At 46.5% G+C, this 15,844-nt stretch overlaps 2 protein-coding genes across 2 annotated transcripts; one reads left to right on the top strand and one right to left on the bottom strand.

The window, feature by feature from the left end:
• The first annotated feature begins 1,534 nt into the window (after positions 1-1,534).
• On the top strand, positions 1,535-9,864 carry LOC144006044 (max-binding protein MNT-like). Its single transcript, XM_077504673.1, has 6 exons — positions 1,535-2,145; positions 3,803-4,316; positions 5,588-5,629; positions 5,720-5,831; positions 6,923-7,115; positions 7,798-9,864. Exons 1-6 carry the CDS (start codon positions 2,037-2,039, stop codon positions 8,454-8,456), a joined length of 1,629 nt encoding a protein of 542 aa, XP_077360799.1. The 5' UTR covers positions 1,535-2,036; the 3' UTR covers positions 8,457-9,864.
• On the bottom strand, positions 9,807-15,837 carry LOC144006045 (septin-5-like). The gene is made up of 13 exons (XM_077504674.1): positions 15,715-15,837; positions 15,344-15,366; positions 14,562-14,810; positions 14,182-14,278; positions 13,366-13,452; positions 13,020-13,143; positions 12,812-12,946; positions 11,487-11,604; positions 11,286-11,387; positions 11,122-11,218; positions 10,879-11,041; positions 10,693-10,795; positions 9,807-10,104 (listed from the first exon to the last, which is right to left on the bottom strand). The coding sequence occupies exons 1-13, from the start codon at positions 15,758-15,760 to the stop codon at positions 10,042-10,044; spliced, it is 1,407 nt and encodes a 468-aa protein (XP_077360800.1). The 5' UTR covers positions 15,761-15,837; the 3' UTR covers positions 9,807-10,041.
• Between the last annotated feature and the right edge of the window lie 7 nt (positions 15,838-15,844).

Here is a 15,844-nt window from a genome sequence, read left to right as displayed (position 1 = left end):
CGCTCACGCGCACACACGTTCGAGCGTCTGCCAGTCAAGTCAAAGGCCTGCTTGGTACTTTACAGCTTGTGTGTGCGTGTTGTCGTTCCGTGCTCGCTATCTGCCTTGTTGACCCTCTGAGGGCTGCTGCCTCAAACACACACACATATTCATTCATAAACCTCACACATGCGCACTAGGAGTTGTGTATCTGTATTTGTGGATGTGATGTTTGCAAGATAAAGAAATAAAATCATGTAAATAGCACTTGTGAAGTCTGCGGTGGGGTTTTTTCCTGCTTGCATTTCGTTTTTTTTTTTTTTGGGTTCTTTTTTCACTTTGGTCAACATTTGATGAAGAAAGAAGCTTCAAGCTATTACCGGTAAGTGTCTTTCCCCGTTGAAGTTTACTCCAAATTTGGCGGTGGTCATCATCAATACCGACCTGTTTGGTGCTGATGTGGCGCCACCTGTCGAGTTTTTGTGGTAAAAGGCGTTCCCAATGTTTGCCTTTGGTGGCCTGCGTTGTCGTGAGCGGCAGAAATTCTGCTTTTTGATGGAGTAAAAGATGGCACCCCGCACCTGCTGTAGAGACGTCTCATCAATAATGGAGCTCAGGCGGCTCCCGGGACTCGCCCGTATCCTGGCAACCGTCCCACAGGGAGGGGTCCACCCAGGACACGCTGCACAGATGAAACAGCAACAACTCTTCTTTTCATCCTCCCTGCTCAAGCAAGCGGGAAACATTTGACATGTCAAATCTTCCCAAAAGGCGAAAAGTCAAAAAGGGATGTGAATTATATCATGCCATAGTGTATTTTATCTTGCATGTGTGGCATTTGTTTCTTTTCTGCATCGCCACACCACGAGTGATGCAGCACTTCCATCTGGGTCATCATCATCACTACGTTTTCCCCCACAAACTGGCCCCTCCCCCTCCTCCCTGCTCGCGTGCTTGTCATGTGCCCCACTTGCCTCTGCCCACTTTCATATCTCCTTGTTATTCTATAGCCGCGCCCCCTCCTACACGCACACACAGGGCCAGCAAGACCTTCTCTATCATCTATCATCAAGCATTGAGCACACTGTCGTCAACAGTTGGTTTCGACAAAAACATGATGCTCTAATATATTAAAATCTTTAAATATAATTTTTAAATAGTATATATGTTATTTTTTTTATTTAGACTATAAGGACATAAAATCATAACGGTGAATAATTTTTATGTGTAAAAGAAATTGGAAGTAAAATTTGTTGCAGGTTATCGTGCCACTCCACAAGTCCGGGTGACGTCATTGACATCGCTCGCTCAGGGGGCGGGGCTTGCAGGTCACGCGCTAGCCATGCAAATGCCTTGCACGCACACGTACGCACGCGCGCTCGATCCGGGCGGGGCGGGCGTCCATGTGGCCCAGTACCACGCTTGTTGTTCTCGTCGCCGATTGGCCGGCCGCAGCCTAGGTAGCCAATGGGCGGCCGTCACGCGCTGCGGCCGCGCAGTCGTCGCCAAAACCCGGTTGTGGCATCAAGCGGACGGGAGCGCTTTGTGACGACTCCGGCGCCTGCGAACTTCGAAGTGATGTCACCTGGCCACGCTGCGTTTAAACGCATTAAGCAGACACGAAGGACGCCAAAGGGACTCGATGGGTCTTCCGGAGAGATTGTGGTGGGACTACAAGTGACGTGGCAGAAAAACGTGAGGCGCTCCGTGTTTTGCGGGAACCGTAGTAAAAGGGCAGGGCCAGACAGCGGGAGGGCGTGGCGTGGCGTGCGACGCCTCAAAGCTTGTTGTGAGTTCGGACGTGCCTCATCGCCATCTTGTCGCCCGAACACTTTGGACGAGACCGGCCCGGTCCGGCCCGCCGAGGAGCGAGCCAGCCGGATTCCCGAGCAGCCCGCGAGGACGTGGAACCGTGCACGCCAAACCCACCGAGCACCAGCTGCACCGACCCCTCCCCTCGCGAACCGGAGAACCACCTCCACCCCCACCCCTCACTTCTCCGCGCCGCTCTGGTCTAGTCTACTCGGCCGTCATCGTCGCCTCGTCCCGGTTCCGCCATGAGCATCGACACGCTGCTGGAAGCCGCCCGCTTCCTGGAGTGGCAGGCCGAGCGGGACCGGACCGAACTGGCCGAACGTCAGGCTGAACCGCGGAGCCTCTCACGCGGTAAGAATCCAGCGACTTGTCTCCCCCCTGCTTTTCCAGCCCGAATCTCCGGTTTCGGTTCAGACCCGCGAAGCCTCCACTTCCGGTTCCAAGTGTGCCTTTTCTTGGTGTTTGTTTCTATGCGGCTACACTTTATTTTCTCTGTTGGCGATCCACACGCACGCATTCGCGCGTGCACGTCACCGCCAAGGAATTCCTGTCACGAGCCTTATCTTTTTTCCCCCCTCATCGTTTATATTTCTACTACCCCCCCTCCAATATGTGACGTCAGCTAGGCCATGTGTGCTAGAAATGTGTCACGCGCGCGATCCACTTGGCCCACTTTGAGCGGCGTGCACGACACGCTTATTTTATTTTTTTTATTTTTTTACATAATAGCAATCGTATGACACGCGCGTGAGGGGAGGTGGTGGCTTCTTCGCATTCACACCCTCCCCATCCTCGTTCGCGCGCGCACGACGCTTGTTTGTTGTTCACGAGCACGCGTACTATAGCGTGAAGACCGGGAAGGAAGGAATTTTTTTGCAGTCGGGGATGTCTACGTGACTCCTTCTCTGATGACGTGTCGCAGTCTAAGTGAGACACCCCCCACCCTCCACCCTCCACCGGTCACCACGTGCCCTCGCCCAGACACACAGACGTTCATAGGCGGGGAGGGGCTCCCTCCTCCCCAAGCCGACCTAGCTTTTCCACCCAGTTACATAATTGACGCGCGCGTACACGCTGCATTCTAGCGCGTGGAGAGTCACGTGCACGCGCGCCATTTACAACAACCAGCTAATCCGCTTTCTGTCTTTACATTTTTCGGAAAAGCTCAAATGTTTGATGACTTTGTCGTTTTGTCACTAAACTGTCATTGTGTCTGGTCTTGAGGTTTTTTTTTTTCATAAAATGAAGAAATTAATGTGCAAGTTAATGATCAAAACTCCAGAAAAGTCATAATGACATTTTGACATTTATTTTTACTTAAGGAAAGCTCAAATTTACGTATACCTTTTATTTTTCTTGTGCAAACGTGCGTCTGCTTGAACATATTGTTGTGTTGATTAAGCAGCGAACTTTGACCTCTGCTGCCGTCTTGTCTCATGACTGGTTATTTTAAATGGAATGTAGGCAAACAGACCACATGTTTAATGAATTCAAGTGAAAGTCACACAGATTTGGTCAGTTTGAGTGTGTGTGCATGCGCGTGCGTGCGATCGTGCGTGTGTGTGTGAGATGAGGAAGTCATGTGAATGTATAAAAAAAAAAATGGTACGCGGTTGCGTCAGATGTCGACGACGGTCGTGGAAGGCTTTAGAGGAATCCCTGCAATGGGGATGTTCCGACATGGCCGCTGTTTCCATGGCAACTCCGCACTGATATCCACACACACGCACACCAATTTTCTATGAAGCTACGTTTGTGTGGGTGCTTTTCATTTCCTGATGACATCATAGCAATCAGCCAGCCGTCCATTTTGTGCAAAGCTTGTTGGAGTCGATCCCAGCTGATTATGTGCCACATACTCACCTGTGCCTAATTTATTAGCCGTCCATGAAGCTAACGTGCTAGCTCAAGTTAACATATGTTTCGAACCGAGGCGTGCATTCTACCTGAATGTGTGCTATAAATAGAAAGATGACATCACAACCCATTTTCTTCCTCTCCTTTTCAGAGGAGGATCGATGCAAGGTGAAGACAATCATCAACCAGGAGGCGGAGTCAAGACACCCTGAGCCTCTCCCACCGCAGCCAATCAGAGCCGACCACGTCAGCTGTGGCGAGCGGCCGCCCCACCCTCCAGCCCCGCCCCCGCATGGACACGTCGCCATCATCCCCGTGATGCCGGTCGTCACGGCGACGACCGCGCCCCTCCCTCTGGCGGCGACCGCGCTCGGCGGCCCGCCGCTGGCTAACAGCTCTCCTCCCTCCCCGCCGCGGGCGGCGCCCCATCAGCTGCTTGCCCCCCCCCACGTCACAGTGGACGCCGCTAACCGGCTGATCAAATGCGGCCAATCGCAGCAGCCTCAGGTTCACGTTCAATACCCGCCCCCAGTGTGCGGCTATGGGCCGGCCCCACGGCCCGCGCTGGTGTCCCACCAGGCTCCGCCCGCATCCCACCTCAGGACTAATGGGCTCATGCTGGACGACATGAGAGGAGGGGCTAACGCCAAGAGGAGGCCTGGAGGGTTGGTATTCAAACAATCTTCAAATCAAAATAATCCTCACAAATCAAATTAGAATGATCTGAAGTCCAATGAGTGGAGAGCTTTCTTTCACCAAGGATAAATGCTGCATTCGAGGAAAGTGGGAAATTGGATTTATCCCACTCAGATTGTGTCAGTTCCGACCTCAAAGCATTTGAGGCAAATGCAAATACAAGACAGATGTTCACGTGAGCAACATGATTTGGAATGACTGCGTTAACCAGAAAGAATTTATTGGAATCGGCCATCTTTGTTGTTTACATTTTCCTGAAACACTTTTGAGGGCAGAACTGTTACACTCCCGAGTTGGATAAATACGACTGCAAACCTTCCTCGAATGCAGCATAAGATCTCAATTTTGACTTGTGAAGTAAGCTTGAAATTGTCAATATTTTCTACAAAAAAAAAAAAAAAGTATTTTTCAAGAAGTTTGTTTTTTTAGCAGAAAATGTTATATTGAAGTAGTTTTACAAAAAGTTGCATATCTATTTTGAAAAAAGTCATACAGTGCCATGAAACGTTAAATCAAGCATTGAAATGCTTGTTTTGCGTTTTTTTGGTTTTTTTTTAAGTCTGAAGCATGCTCTTATCTCAAGACAAAACGGCAGCCAAGCTAATGGGCGAATAGTTCAACCAAAGACACATTTAGGACCGCCCTCTCAATTGAATAACATTTCATGACGCATTTCATGCTGACAGCATCTGCAGCATGAAAGAAATATGAGAGCAGAGCATATTTATTTATTGACATTTAATGCTATTTATATATTTATTTTTTTATTTAATTTCACATTTATTTTTATATATTTTTTTTATCTTTTATTTTTGTATTCATTCATGTATATTTTTGTTTTTTATTTCCATTTATATTTTTGTATTCCACATTTATTTTTATATTTTTATTTGTATCTCTTATTTTTGTATTTATATTTATTTATATACAAATATTTGTTTTTATTTTTTATTAATCCCTTATTTTTGTATTTTTATTTATTTGTGTTTTTGTTTCTATTTATATTTATTTCTGGATAAAATGTTTAATTACATTTTTATGTACCTTTTTATTTTCACTTTCTTTTTTATTTTGGCTTTTGAAGACTTTTGGGTAAAAAGGTGGTCAGGTTGGGAAGGAAGTAGAGAAAAGGAATGTAGCGTCGTCGCCACCCCAAGTCTTCAAATGGGACACATGCACCCAAAACGTGTCTGCGCATATATGTGCATATGTTGAACATGTTTTTGTGATGTGTTTTTAGGGCGGGCACGAGGGAGGTCCACAACAAACTGGAGCAGAACAGGTAAGTTGCGTGGGTGCTTGTATCAACTATGTGCCATTCAATTATCATGACTCTCACGTGAATGTTTTTTTTTTTTTTTTTTTTTGTCAGGCGCGCTCACCTAAAGGAATGTTTTGAGACGCTGAAGAAGAACGTTCCCAACGTGGATGACAAGAAGACGTCCAACCTCAGCGTCCTGCGCAGCGCCTTGCGTTACATCCAGGTACTGCGCGAGCGCCTCCCTCGCGCGCTCGTCGTCGTGACGTTGGTGCTGATGTTGGCCTGTAACCGTGGCAACAGCTGCAACGTGTGCCTGCCAGGAAGTGAATGAGGGGAAGTCACATGAATTGCGTGACGCTGTTAGCAGTTGCGCAGACGTTGCCATGGCAGTGCGCAGGCAGGCAGCTGTTGCCACGGTGATGGCGATGACATCACCATTGAGCTCACTCGCCCATGCAGGCCTCATTTTCGTCACATGTGATCCAAAAATGTTTTGAAATTACACACAAGATGTGTATTTTCAAAAAGTCATATTTCCAAAATTTCTTGTATATTTGAGAACGATAAGTTACATTCGCACAGAAGTTGTGTATTTTCTAAAATCCTCAAAAGTGCAATATTTTCCAAAGTTGTACATTTTCAAGTCATATTTCAGAAATCATACATTTTTTAAAATGTACAATAATTTCCAAAGTTGTACATTTTCAAGTCCATCCATCCATCCATCCATTATATTTCTAAAATCATACATTAAAAAAAAAAAAAAGTACAATATTTTCTAAAGTTGTGTACATTTAGTCATATTTTTGAAAATAATTTACATGAGTATTTAAATATTTTTGTAATATAGTTTAAAAAATGTTTTAAAAACGGTATTATATTCTTGAAAAAAGTCATACATTTAAAGAAATCTGGAAATATCCGTACAACTTAAAAGAAAAGCTGTACCAATTGAAAAAAGTTTTGCATTATCAAAATAGTGATATTTTTGGAGAAAAATCTTCAAAATACTTCAAAATGTCTTTCAAAAAGTAGTTTTTATGAAAAAAAGTGGTGAGTCGTCCATCATAAGCTTGTTCAGGTGCTGAAGCAATGCACAATACTCACCACCCAGGGCTCATTTCCTGTCATTTGATTGGCCTGTCAATCAGGGCCCCTCCCCTGACTGTCATCTGACTTCATGTCATTAGTGTGTAGCTTCAGGAAAGCTTCCCGCCGCCATGTTGTCACGCCTGTGTCGTGATTGATCGAAAGTAGCGTGTATAACTGTTTTTTTTATGTATTTTTTTCTGTGCGGGCGGGTGGCCGGCACAGACGCTAAAGCGCAAGGAGAAGGAGTACGAGCACGAGATGGAGCGGCTGGCCCGCGAGAAGATCGCCACCCAGCAGCGTTTATCAGAACTGAAGAAAGAGCTGAGTCAGCGGATGGACGCGCTGGAGATTGAACGCTTGATCCGGCAAAGCGTCCAGGCCGAAGACGACCAGGCGTCCACCTCCACCGCCTCAGGTACGCCGCATCGCCTACCCGACTTGCCACCACATTGCTACTTGCTTACTTTATGTCGCCATGTGCCGACTCATCCTGACATTTGCTGAGTCGGTGTAACTTTTGCTTTTGTTTGCTGTATTATGTCCACATAAGTCAGCAAATGTCAACATAATCTGGCTTGTTACAAGATTGTTGCTGACTCATGTTTGGTGAGTCAGTGTAACTTGTGTTGACTCACGTCAACATTGGTGCTAACATTCACTGAGTCATGTTGACTCATTTTGACAACATTGTTACTGACTACTAACTCATGTCGACCTGCCTAGTCATGTCAACGAAAATTGACTCTTCACGACATTGCTGCTGACTTATGTTGACGTGTGTCGAGTGGTCAGCATGACATTCGCTGACTTATGGCGGCATAAGTCATCAAATGCGCCGAGTTATCAAAACGTTGCTGATGACTCATGGCAACATGAGTTGACTCATAATGGCATTGTTGCCGACTCATGCCAATAAAGTTGCTGACTTGTTTCGTTGCTAGTGACTCGTGGATGTTGACGACATATTTGCTGACTCATGTTGATGTTTTCTGAGTCATCATGACTTGTGCTGACTCATGCCAAAAGCTGTGTAACTTGTCGCTGACTCGTCACACCATTGCCGCCAACTGGTGAGATTTATTTTTTTGTCTCGACAGAAGGTGAAGACAACCTGGATCAGGACGGCGACGAGGACACCCCCGCCGGTGCTCCCCTGCCTCTCCCCCATGTGACAGCGGCCCCGCCCATTCTACAAGCCCAGCTGCTGGCCCCTCACCTGCCCATCCAGCACTCGGCCCTGCTGGCCACGGCGCCGCCATCCTCCTCCGCCCCGCCTCCCCCTCAGGCCCCGCTCCCGCCCCCCACCGTCATCGCCCACGCCGCCGTCCCACACGTCCCCGCCTCAGCCGTGTCGCACCCCTCCGTCATCCAGGCCGTCAGCCACGCCCTGCCGGCCAATCACAAGCACCTCCCGCACATCGCCCCCTCGCCCGGCCCCGCCGCCATCGGCCACATCACGGTGCACCCGGTGGCGCGGCTGGGGGCGCCCATCCCGTCCCGCCTTCCCGCGCTGTACCCGCAGGGGGTGTCTGTGTCGCAGGTGGGCCACATCACGCACACCTTCGCCCACCACGCGATGCCCCGCATGCAGCCGCCACCTCAGGCCACCGCTAACGGTGGCGTGGCGAACCAGCAGGCTGCGGTGTTGGGGAAACCCACTGCCGTGTTGGCGCCCCACCCCCAACTAGTGGGCCAGGCGGCTGTCACCATGGTTACGGTGCCCACCTTCCCCGTCAGCACCATCAAACTGGCATAAAAGCTGCCAAGAAGTGACGTAGTACTGTGATGATGTCACTGGTCAGCAATGTGTCGACGTCTTATGCTGCATTCGAGGATGGTCGGAAGTCGGACTTTTCCGAGTTCAAACCAGGAAGTGTGTACGGGAACGACCCCTTGAACTCGGTAATTCCACTTGCGAAGTCGGAAGGAAAAAAAAAGGACCCCGTCTTCACCGGCGGACTACAATGTGACGTCACTGAATAGCAAAACACAATTTACTCGAGCATAAAACTAGATAGCGTTCTTCATAAATATTCGACATAACTCCACGTAACGCAACGTACGTGACAGTATTGCCGCTATCTCCCTGCATGAAATTATACGGTCAACTACTTAACTGTATGGAATGCTTATGAAATAAGATTAAAACTATGAATGAAGCAAAAAGGTAAGTTTTCTAGAGATAAAAATGAGTTTTGAGGACCAAACTAAAACATTTATCACTATCCGCCATTTTGGTTGTTTACGTTCGCCTGGAAGGCTTTCAGGTCGGAACTGGGAAAAAAACAACAACTCTGATATATCCGACTTCCGACCATCCTCGAATGCAGCATAAACTCCTGGTCCGTACAGCCAAAAAAAAAAAAAATACAACCCCCACACAAAGCAGGATGATGGATATGTTTCGCCACCTTACTGTTTTGTTTTGTTTTTTTTGGCCAATACCCATTCGAACAAAAGCATTGCTTTGTGTCTTTGGAACGCTGTGGAATTGATTTGAGGAGCTTGATGCAGTGTTTTGCCGCCATCTTGTGGCAGTTGTGGGGAAGGGACGCTGTAATGTGCTGAGGAAGTTAACCAGAGCGCCCTCTGCTGCACGCCGCACAAACGATAAGAAGCTGGTCATAGACTTCCAAGTCTAACATAAATTAGACTTTTTTTTTTTGGTTTTTATTTCTTGCATCCCATCTTCCACATTGGCGTGAAAGCGGCAGCATGCTTGCCCTTGCCTCCACTTAACCTCTTCATCACTGTGACAACACACACACTGAGCAGATGAAAAACAACATAAGTTTCGATTTTTGCTCTTTGGGACAAGAAAAAAAGCGCTTAGTCTTTTGTTGCTAATGTTATCAGGTGGAATCTTCTGATTGTTGATTGCGTAATCTTTCACGTGACGCACGCTGGCGCGTGGGACTTGTTTTGATTCTGATTGTGTTTGTGAATGCTGCTTTGTGTTGTGGTGCATGTTTACGGGACCATGTTGAAGGCGGGTGGGCGAGTGAGATGGACCTCACGATATATATATTGATATTATATATTAATACGAGCACGTCTGTTTTCCCTATGGCGAAAGTGTTAAGTGAAATAATAAAGGCCTGAGCACTGTGGGCCGTCAACATTCATCCGAAAGATTCTTAATAAATATTCTTACATTTACAACAGTCCTCGTTTCTCGCCTGCTCCTTCCAACTGTTTTATTGGATTTGTCACTTGACTAAATTTGGCCACTAGATGGCAGTAAAAACAAGTTTATTACAAAAAGATGGAAAACGAAGAAAAAGGACAGGGTGAGCGGGAATCCAAGCAGAAATCAGCTGACGTTGGTCCAGCTTGCGCTTTCAAATGCGGCTGCTCTGCATCTGCTCTTGAATCCTCTCCAGAAGCTCTTGCATCCTCCTCAGCTGCAGAAGGTCAACAACAAGCAGACCCCAACAATCGTCACAGTTAACAGCAATTCACTTTGGCTTGTTAAAAATAATGTTTAAAGGGATACTTGACTCATTGAGCCATTTTCAACAGTAAAAAAGTTAATATTTTGTCTATTATTAATGTGGCAACTTCATTATTTTTCATGTACATTTAATACCTTTTAAAACAAATTTTTCCACTTGCTGTCAACTAATGATGACATCACTCATGCCAAGGAAGTAGGTAACGACCAATCATGGCTCAGTTTACTGACCAAACCCAGAAAACAGGTGACCCTTGATTGGTCATTACTTACTTCCTCACCACAGCTGATATCATCAGTCGACAGCAAGAGGAAGAAATAGTTTTTAAAGGTATTAATTGTACATGAAAAATAAAGTTATCCCATTAATTATGGACAAAATATGAACTTTTCACTGCTGAAGACTGTTCAATGAATCAAGTATCTCATTAAGTTTTAACTTAGCGAAATGAAATTGTACTGATGAAGTGACTGAGTCACTGTACAAAATGGCCGCCTGGCCATTGAAGCGAGTGAGTTCTCGAGATGAGCGGCGTACCTCCTGGTCTTTCTCAAAGATGAGTCTTTCCTTTTCCGTGTCGAAGGCGGCGAGCGGCAGCGGGACGTCCACGGCGCTTTCTTCGCGATACCTGTCACGCAAACTACAAAAACGAGACCCGGAAAGACAAGACAACGAAGGTTGATCCGGATGCCGTCCCACTCCCAAGCCGGTCCCTGTCAATACCTTCGCTTGCGGTCCTGGACGACCATGCGCGTCATGTTCTGGATGCAGTGCGCCCGGTAGTTCTCGTAGTGGCTCTCGCGGGTCACGTCCTTCAGGTCCTGCATGTGCGTCCTCACCAGCATGTCCCGCAGAAGCAGGAAGTCCGAGTGGGCTGGACTCTCCACTGGAACGCACGCAGTTCAAGTCCCAATGAAATGAAACCGAAGCCGTCTTTAAAGGTGACGTTTAAGCGAGAGACGCTACCTTCGACCACTCCCCATGGGTACGCGCGACCTTTGAACCTGCGGCCTTTACTCTCCACCAGGATGTTGCTCCCGATGACGGCGAAGGGGACGCTGTCCTGCGCACACAACACGCGGCCGTCAGCGAGACGCCTCGGAAAGCCTCGGCCGGCTCACCCGCCTCACCTTGAGCAGCCGGTCCCGCCTCTTGAAGTCGTCGTCCTCGTCCGAGTCGCAGTCAGCAAACTGGTAGATGTTGATCCCGAAGCGACTCAGCTCCTCGCGGATCTAAAAGGCCGCAAAATTCGGGTAAGTCCCCTTTTCACATTTGTAAACAAATGGAAGCGTGTGTTTGAATTAGCATTAGCATTAGCATGTGAGCCTTACTTTGAGTTTCTTCTTGGACACCTCAGCCTGTGTCAGGCTGTCGGCTTTGGCCAGCACGGGAACGATGTTGACTTTGTCGTGAAGGGCCCGCATGCATTCCACATCCAGAGGCCGCAGACTGCACGCACACGCACATCCACACGCAGTAGCGCCTTGACTTACGAGCACCTCAATTGCCACAGCACGCGTAAACGCTGACAACTGGTCTTGCTGTTCACTGTTAATGACCTGAACTCACCACATGAGTGCTGTCCTGCAAAAATTTGGATTCATGCTGCATTCGAGGAAGGTGGGAAATCGAACTTTTCTGAATTCATGCCAGGGAGTATCAGAAATTCGAGTTGCGAAGTTGGGGAAAAAAAGGTTTAATTCTGATGTCACTCGACGTCTAACAGCATTGAGACAAAGACCGTGAATGGCAAAACATAATTTACATGATTATAAACATAATCTATATATTTATTTAGTTATTTGAAAAACGTAACTTTACGTAACCCAACGTGATTTCTACTGACTGTATGAGAGCAAAATGTATTGGAATCTGCCGTCTTTGTTATTTACGTTTGCTTGAATGCTTTAAGGTCGAAAATGGGAGATTCCACGTGGGATATGCCCGACTTCCCACCTTCCTCGAATGCAGCGCAAGATAGCATATATGCTATCATTTTTACTTGAAAGTTTTTTTCATTCAGTGAGTATATTTTTACCAGTTTATATACATTAAAAAAAAAATACTCAAGTGTTGAGGAACGAACTCATGACCTTCAGCTTGAGAGACAGCCACTCTACCACCTGAGTCATGCCACTCTTGCTGTTTGCCACTATACTGCATTACTGGTGTGTCCAAAATGAGACCAAAAACGGGACTTGGAGGTACAAGGATTCCGCCTGACGCCATCAATATACTAACATGCAGCAGGAATGGCATGGCTCAGTTGGTAGAGTGGCTGTCTCCCAGTCCCAACCTGAATGTTGTGGGTTCGTTCCTCAAGGCTTTTTTTATTTTTATTTTATTTTTTTAAATAAATAAACTGGTAAAATGTACTTAACTCTCCTCATAGAATTTACTTTGAATTTGTGAGTGAAAAAAACGTCACTAGGTTTTTCAAGTAAATATTACTTTTTTTTTTTTTTTTTTTTCTCACAGTGTAGGATCCAACTTCTTTATCAAAGGAGCGAGTTGACTGCTTGTCTAGAAATGCCCTTAAATAACCTACTTCACGCTAGCTAGCATACGGGCCAAATATGGTTACAAACAAGTGATTGCGTACTGGAGCAGAAAAACGTCGCTAGGCAAAGTATGACGTGTGTGCGTGAGCGCGTACCCGTGTCCGTACGGAGAGATGAAGTATAAGCAGCAGTGCACGCGGTTGTCATGGATGTTCCTGCGGTTGAGGCCGCTCTCGTCCCGGAAGAACTGATCGAACTGCTGCTCCACGTAGTCCTCCAGGTGCTTCCAGCTAGCGCGCGGGAAAACAAGGCGTCAAAAACAAAAGCCCCCCCGCGCGTTGACGCGACGCACGCGTGCCAGACCTGTGCATGTTGTTGACGGCGTCGCCGAAGCCCGGCGTGTCGATGATGCTCAGCCTCAGCTTGACGCCTTTCTCCTCAATGCTAACCGTGTGCTTCACCATGCTCACCGTCTGGCTGATGCGCTCTGCGCACACACATTTGGTGCAAATGGATTTAATCGATGAGGAAATTCATCAACAGCCATTATGATAATCATTCCATTGTTTGATGGATGTTTTGCTTCTTAAATCCGATTCATCAATGAATGACAAAAATAATTATGAATCAATCAATGATTTTAAAATAATTTCACAGCCTGTAAATGTGTTGGATGTTTTCATGTGAAGGATGCAAATGAGCTGCTAACCTTCGGCGTTGGGAATCTTGCGGTCTTTGTAAAGGTCGGTGAGGAACAAGCTGTTGATCAGTGTGGACTTTCCCAGGCCGCTCTCTCCTGCGCAGTTAAGACTTAGACTTTATTGATCTCTTTGCGATGACTCCCTCAGGAAAATTTATATACCCAGCAGCAATAAGAGCAAATCGGCATGCAGACAGAAGAGCATCAGGCAAATGAAGAAAAACTCATTTGCTCCCAAAAATGTATAAATATGTTCTATTTTAAATGTACTAAGTGTCCCAAAGACGTATTTATACGTTTTTTTCCTTCTTTTTTTTTTCCTCATGCTAGAGCATACAGACGGCTTTGATGCAGCCTCTCAACTGCAGAGAATGGGTGAAAAAAAAATGTAATTACAAAACAGCCAGCAGGTGGCAGCAGAGTATAATAGATCAACCAGGGCCATGGTTAAAAACACGCTGTATTTGTGAATAATGATGAAATTCAGCTATATTCTAATGCTAATTGCTGCAAAACAGAAAGAGATAGAAATATACTTTTTTTTTTTCCTGATGAAAGAAGAGACTAATTTTTCTTTGGGTAGGTTCCATGTTTTTAAAGCAATAGAACACAAAATTCTGTGGGCCTTGCAAGATCAATCAAAATCCAGTAAAACAGTTGGGACCGAAGGGGGCTTGCTTTAGTGAAAATGGCTGAGAGTGAATGAGTTAAAAATTTACAAAATAAAAAAAATAACATAAAATAACTAAGGTTATTGCACCAAAGAGTTTGGATCATCGTTAGCATCATCAGTGCCGTCAAGCCGAGTGGTATGCCGGGACTGACCTGCCACCATCAGCGTGAACGTGAAGCCTTTCTTCACTGTCTTTCGATGAACTTGATTGGGCAACGCAGCAAAGCCGACGTACTCTCTGTCCTGATCCTGCGCAAACAAAATTCAGCCAGCCATCAAAATTTGACATCCAAGTGTTTTGATTACGAGCAGGCTCACAGAACAGATTCAAATTCATGCTAGCGACAGATCTGACGTCCAAATCATGACAAGCTAGCTTAGATTTTCAGGAAGACAAATTGGTTTCTTATCTAACAAAAAAATTGCCAAGAAGTAGAAATATTTAATTTATTTGCTATCAAACTGAGTGGCCTCTTGATAAAAAATAAATAGGAAAAAAAAATATGCATGTTTACATTTGCTGTGTGCTAACCTCGGGCGAGTCGTAGGGGTCGAAGCATCCCCAGGGACTGCGCGGGCGGGAAGCGGGGCTAAGCGGCGAATCCAGCGAGCGCCGTGAGACGGGCGTCCACCCGGCGAGCGGCAAGGGCCGGTCGGAGACCCTCGGTGATGCCTCCGCCCCGTGCTGGGCTGAGGGGAGGGGCTGCGAGGCGAGGGGCGGCGCCCTGCTGGCGAAGGGGAAGTGGACGCCGTCCTCGTCCTTCACGCGAAGACTGGACAGCTGAAACAGGAAGAGGCAGAGTTATGCAAACTCGGGCATATATGCAGTGGCTGCCTCAAAATCGTGAGGTGAATGGTTCCAATCGCAACTTTAGCATGTTAGCATGCCTGATTGAGAACCTGAATGGAAGACAAAATACACGTTTGTCCATACATGCCCTGAAAATCATTGATGTACCTCCAAATAATGTATCGTTGTTCAGCTATCTGTGTCAAATCAATCCAACAAAAATAATAGCACCAACTTTGATTCTATTTTTTATTGCCTCCAGAAAGGTTGGAAATGACCGCTCGAGTCAAAACTTGGCTCAAAGAACGTGAGGTCAGGTCGGCTCGCTGAGCTGCAGACTCGAGCAGGCGACGTCTGGCCTCCTTTTAGCCGTCATCTCGCATTACCCACAAAGCTTTGCAGCCGCTTAATCCCGCTTCTAATGCTCCATCGTGCAGGGATGGGGGGTGGACACAGATTGAACACACAACGCTTCCAACACATTACAAACACAACCTTTGCAGACAACAGCTAATCTCACTTACCTCCTTTTCTGACAAAGTTGCAGCTGTTAGTTTGCATGCGCACAAACACATACACGTTATTGTATTGTTGATTACAAATACATGCAACTTTGAATCAACACTTAAGTATCATTTCCCAGCATCATATATGTTTATAAACAGGTGTGAACACAAGATTATCGTGTCAACATGCCAGTCAAGTAAGAGGAATGCAAACATTTGTTAGTTTCGAACAGCAAGAAATGTGTAATTAATTAAAGTAATATCTACAAGTAGCTGTAAACATACATGCAGGCACCAGTTAGCATGCAGAAAGGTAAAATATCGTGTCCTATAAAGTAAAGGAAGGTGTGTGTATATAAAAAATGTGTATTTGTGTGATAAAATCCTACCTTTGGTGTTGTTGCGAAAGCGAACCGGCGAGGACATGTGCTCCATGTTGTGGACACAAACAACACTCGCACCCGCACCACACGCTAAAAGGTTGAGTGCGTGCGTGTGCGCATGCGTGAGCCGCGCTCA

Source organism: Festucalex cinctus, chromosome 18 (genome assembly GCF_051991245.1).
Source record: "Festucalex cinctus isolate MCC-2025b chromosome 18, RoL_Fcin_1.0, whole genome shotgun sequence".
Lineage (NCBI taxonomy): Eukaryota > Metazoa > Chordata > Actinopteri > Syngnathiformes > Syngnathidae > Festucalex > Festucalex cinctus.
This window is presented reverse-complemented; position numbering and strand designations above follow the sequence as displayed.

Coding starts and splice junctions, on each gene's coding strand:
- LOC144006045 (XM_077504674.1), bottom strand. CDS start 15,760: ATGGAGCACATGTCCTCGCCGGTTCGCTTTCGCAACAACACCAAAG. Junction 15,367..15,714: donor CTTTCGCAACAACACCAAAG/GTAGGATTTTAT, acceptor GCAAACTAACAG/CTGCAACTTTGTCAGAAAAG. Junction 13,453..14,181: donor GTTCACGCTGATGGTGGCAG/GTCAGTCCCGGC, acceptor TTAACTGCGCAG/GAGAGAGCGGCCTGGGAAAG.
- LOC144006044 (XM_077504673.1), top strand. CDS start 2,037: ATGAGCATCGACACGCTGCTGGAAGCCGCCCGCTTCCTGGAGTGGCAG. Junction 2,146..3,802: donor ACCGCGGAGCCTCTCACGCG/GTAAGAATCCAG, acceptor TCTCCTTTTCAG/AGGAGGATCGATGCAAGGTG. Junction 4,317..5,587: donor GCCAAGAGGAGGCCTGGAGG/GTTGGTATTCAA, acceptor ATGTGTTTTTAG/GGCGGGCACGAGGGAGGTCC.